Source organism: Orycteropus afer, unplaced genomic scaffold (assembly GCF_000298275.1).
Source record: "Orycteropus afer afer isolate SDZICR_OR568_19922 unplaced genomic scaffold, OryAfe1.0 scaffold00424, whole genome shotgun sequence".
NCBI classification, from domain to species: Eukaryota; Metazoa; Chordata; class Mammalia; order Tubulidentata; family Orycteropodidae; genus Orycteropus; species Orycteropus afer.
The window spans coordinates 1,010,107-1,014,141 of record NW_006922011.1 but is presented as its reverse complement, the minus strand read 5'-3'; the positions used below and the strand labels follow the sequence as shown (position 1 = coordinate 1,014,141).

General features: G+C 38.0%; 1 protein-coding gene across 1 annotated transcript in view; it reads right to left on the bottom strand.

The window, feature by feature from the left end:
- ASB3 (ankyrin repeat and SOCS box containing 3) overlaps window positions 1–4,035 on the bottom strand; it is a 143,500-nt gene that overhangs the window by 104,186 nt on the left and 35,279 nt on the right. The window contains exon 2 of the mRNA XM_007954006.2: window positions 1,837–1,995. Coding sequence (XP_007952197.2) covers window positions 1,837–1,995 — 159 coding nt within the window. The remainder of the gene's footprint in view (window positions 1–1,836; window positions 1,996–4,035) is intronic.

The window sequence follows — 4,035 nt, the reverse complement described above, 5'->3', positions numbered from 1 at the left end:
AAAACTTGTATGCAGATATTTATAGTGGATTTATTCCATAATCACTGTGTGGTGGTTAAGTTTGTGTGTCAACTTGGCTGGGCCTGGTTGAGTGGCTGGGCAGCTAGTAGTAGTTATTCCCCATGATGAGACTGGTAATCAACTCCTTGGTGTAATCTATTGGAGCAGCTGAGAAGCTGCTTTGGGTATGTGGTCTGCTTACCATACATAAGAAATAGCTTTGGGAATGCTCTCTAGCTCATGGCATGCTTGAACCCTGTATGTAGCCGTGTGGTTGTTCAGCAGCCTGCCATGCTCTGCCAACCTTGGGACTTTCAGTGGACTTGAATCAATGGCCTGCCATGTGGTTTGTAACATCAGGACTGTGTCTCTTTACTTGGGCTTGTCAGCCTCAGCAGCCAGCAGCTATCTGGGTGAAGAAAAGCCTCTAGCTTCAGTGGACCAGAAGCAGGAGACAGAGCTGAAGCCCAAGATTGAGGGGCTTTCACCCAGCCCCCACAGCCTGGCACTTTGAACTCAGATTTAAAGCCTCAAAACTGTTAGAAAATAAACTCCTGTTCGTTCAAGCATCCCATTTGTGGTATATTCTTGTCAGAGCAGCATTAGGTAACCAGAACACAATGAATACTGAAAACAATTCAAATGTCCTTCAACTGGTGAATGAATAAACTAGCTGAGGCATCACTATATGTTATTCATTAATAAAGCAGAATGAGTCATTAATACATGTAACAACAAAAATGAATCTCAAAAGCATTATGTGAAAAGAAAGAAGCCAGCCTCAAAGGTTACATAATGTATTATTCTACAGACACTCACATAAAATTCTGCAAAAAGCAAACTACAGGGATAGAACAGATCAGCGACCATCTGAGGTAGAGAAGGAGAGAAGGCTGATCACAAATAAGCAGCACAATGGAATTTTGGTGAGTGATGGTAATGTTCTAGATCTTCAAAACTCACAGAACCATATACCAAAAAAAGTGAATTTTAATTATATAAATTTTTAAAATATACATTTTAAATTCACAAAGAAAAATGTACTTTCACATACATCTCCTTTTATTCTCAACCCTATAACAAAGAGTAAGTAGATACTATTACTGTCATTTTTATAAGTGGCAAAAGTGAAGCATACAGTAAATAAATGAACATACAGACTACATGTGACATAGACCCACACTGTTGTCCAGACACACTGATTCTATTTCAAATGCTTCTTCTCTTTATTTTTCCATGTTCCACTAAATTTTATGTGCTACACTGACCCTGAAAACAAATGGAATGCAAAGGAGCAAGGGGCGCAAAGAAGAATAAAACAAGACAGTAATATGTGTGCTATTTAGAATTAACTGTTGTCCTGAAGGAATTCAAAAATAGTCCATATTTGAAGAAGTCTGAAAAGTGATACAAGTCTATATAGGTCTTTATCTACATAGGCAGCAAATTACTTGACATTAAAGAATTACCTGATCATTTCTTCCATAAAAGCCTTTCCATTTCTTTTGCTAAGAAAAGCAAAAGTAACATAAAATATCACAGGTAACCTTGTAACAGTTGCTACAATTAAATTACTACCTTGTTTTCAGAACTACACTGAGAAAGAGAATCATGGAGACTACAAGTCAACAGATTTTATAACTTTAAATAAACATTTAGAGATATTCCCAGAAGATACTACCTAAGGGGAAAATTTTAAAATGCTTTTCAAGTTCAGAATCAAAGAAAACAAACCAAAAGAACATACCTTAAGTACAATAGCACATAGGAAAATTAAGCTATTTCTTTAGTAAAAAAATTTAAAATTGCACCTGTTCCAAAAATAGTATACCTCACCTAGAAACAGTGGCGTGGTTTCCTCTAAAGTAGTTGTATTAGGATCTTCCCCAGCTTCTAAAAGAATCTGGATGATCTTCCAGTGTCCTTGACTTGCAGCGAGATGTAATGCACAGAAGCCCTCAAAAGTCTTTGTCTTAATGTAGTTTTCAGATGAGTCTACAGAAGAATAACAAATCATCAACTAGAAGATTATCACTTCCACTTCTTAGGCTGAAAAGGCAAATATTCAAAGAGGAATTTTTCTTTTTAACTTTTTATTGTGATCTGAGTGAAATTTTACAAAGCAAATTCATTTTATATTCAACAGTTCACACACAATTTGTTCTGTGACACTCGTTACATTCCCCACAGTGTAACATCTTACCTCCCATTCTCTATCTGTGCTTACCCTTTCTCTTTATCATTCTTGCCTATGCATTCTTCCCTTCCTACCTTTTGCCCTGTGCAAATGCTGCCCTTCTTATCTCCCTTGGTTGAGCGTTCTAAGGACTGTATCTTCCTGGTGTAGGTGTTCAGCTGGTAGACCCGTCTATTGTTTGGCTGAGAGTTAAGCCTTGGGAGTGAGTTCAATTCCAGGCCAGAAGGGTGACTCAGGGACATACTCTTGGGGGTTTCATCAGTCCAGTCTCAATCAGACCAGTAAGCCTAGTCTTTTTTTATGATTTTGAGTTTTGTTCCTATTTTTCTCCCACTCTATCCAGGATCTCTCCACTACTCATCTATCAGTTAGTCATACTATGGTGGTTTTCATGTTGCTTTGAGGCTAGAGGCTATGCCACCGGTATTTCACATACCAGCAGGGTCACCCATAGTGGAAATATTTCAGCAGAGCTTCCTGACTAAGACATACTCAGAACGCAGAAGGGGCCATCCACTTCTCAAAGAACTGGGAAATGAAAACTTTATGAATAGCAGTGAAACACTGTCTGATGTATTACTGGAAAACTTTATGAATAGCCCTAAAATATTGTCCAATATAGTGCTGGAAGATGAGCCTCTCAGGTTGGAAAGCACTCAAAACGAGACTGAGAAAAAGCTGCCTCCTCAAAGTAGAGTTGACCTTAATGATGTGGATGAAGTATAGCTTTCGGGACCTCTGTTTGCTGACGTGGCACAACTCAAAATGGAAAGAAATGCTGCAAATAGCCATTAACAATCACAACATAGAGTGTATGAAGTATGAATCTATGAAAATTAGAGTTGTCAAAAATGAAATGGAACACATAAAGATTGTTATCATAGGCATTAATGAGCTGAAGTGGAATTGTTTTGTCCATTTTGAACAAGACAATCATATGATATACTATGCCGAGAATAACAAATTGAAGAGGAGTGGCATGTCATTCATCATCACAAAGGATGTTTCAAGATCTGTCCTGAGGTACAATGCTGTCAGTAATAAGATAATATCCATGTGCCCACAAGGAAGATGGGTTAATAATACTATCATTTAAATTTACACACCAACCACCTAAGCCAAAGATGAGGATACTGAAAATTTTTACCAACTCCTGCAGTCTGAAATTGACCAAACATGCAATCAAGATGTGTTGATTAGCAATGGTGATTGGAATGCAAAAGTTGGAAACAGAGAAGAGTAATGAATAGTTGGAAAATATGGCCTTGGTGATAGAAATGATGCCAGAGAACACATGATAGAATTTTGCAAGACCAACAACTTATTCAATGCAAATACTTTTTTTCAACAAAATAAATGGTGGCTATACACATGGACTTCACCAGATGGAGTGCACAGGAATCAGATCAACTACATCTGTGGAAAGAGGTGAAAACAAGGCCAGGAGCTGACTGTGGACAGACCATCAACTACTCTTATGCAAGTTCAAGTTGAAGCTGAAGACAATTAAAACAAGTCCATGAGAGCCAAAATATGATCTTGATTACATCCTACCTGACTACAGAAACCATTTAAAGAATAGATTTGATGCAATGAACACCAGTGACCGAAAACCAGATGAATCGTGGGATGACATCAAGAACATCATACATGAAGAAAGCAAAAGGTCATTGCAGTGTAGTAAATTACTTAGTGTGGCTTTTCTACCCATAAGTCTTTGTAAACTCCAAGGTGGGATTTTCTATGAGCAACTGAGGAACTATCCACCTGGGTTATTTCTGTTGGGCGTGGCACAATACAATGTTCTGGGAAGTTCCCACTCTCTCTCACGTGCTTAG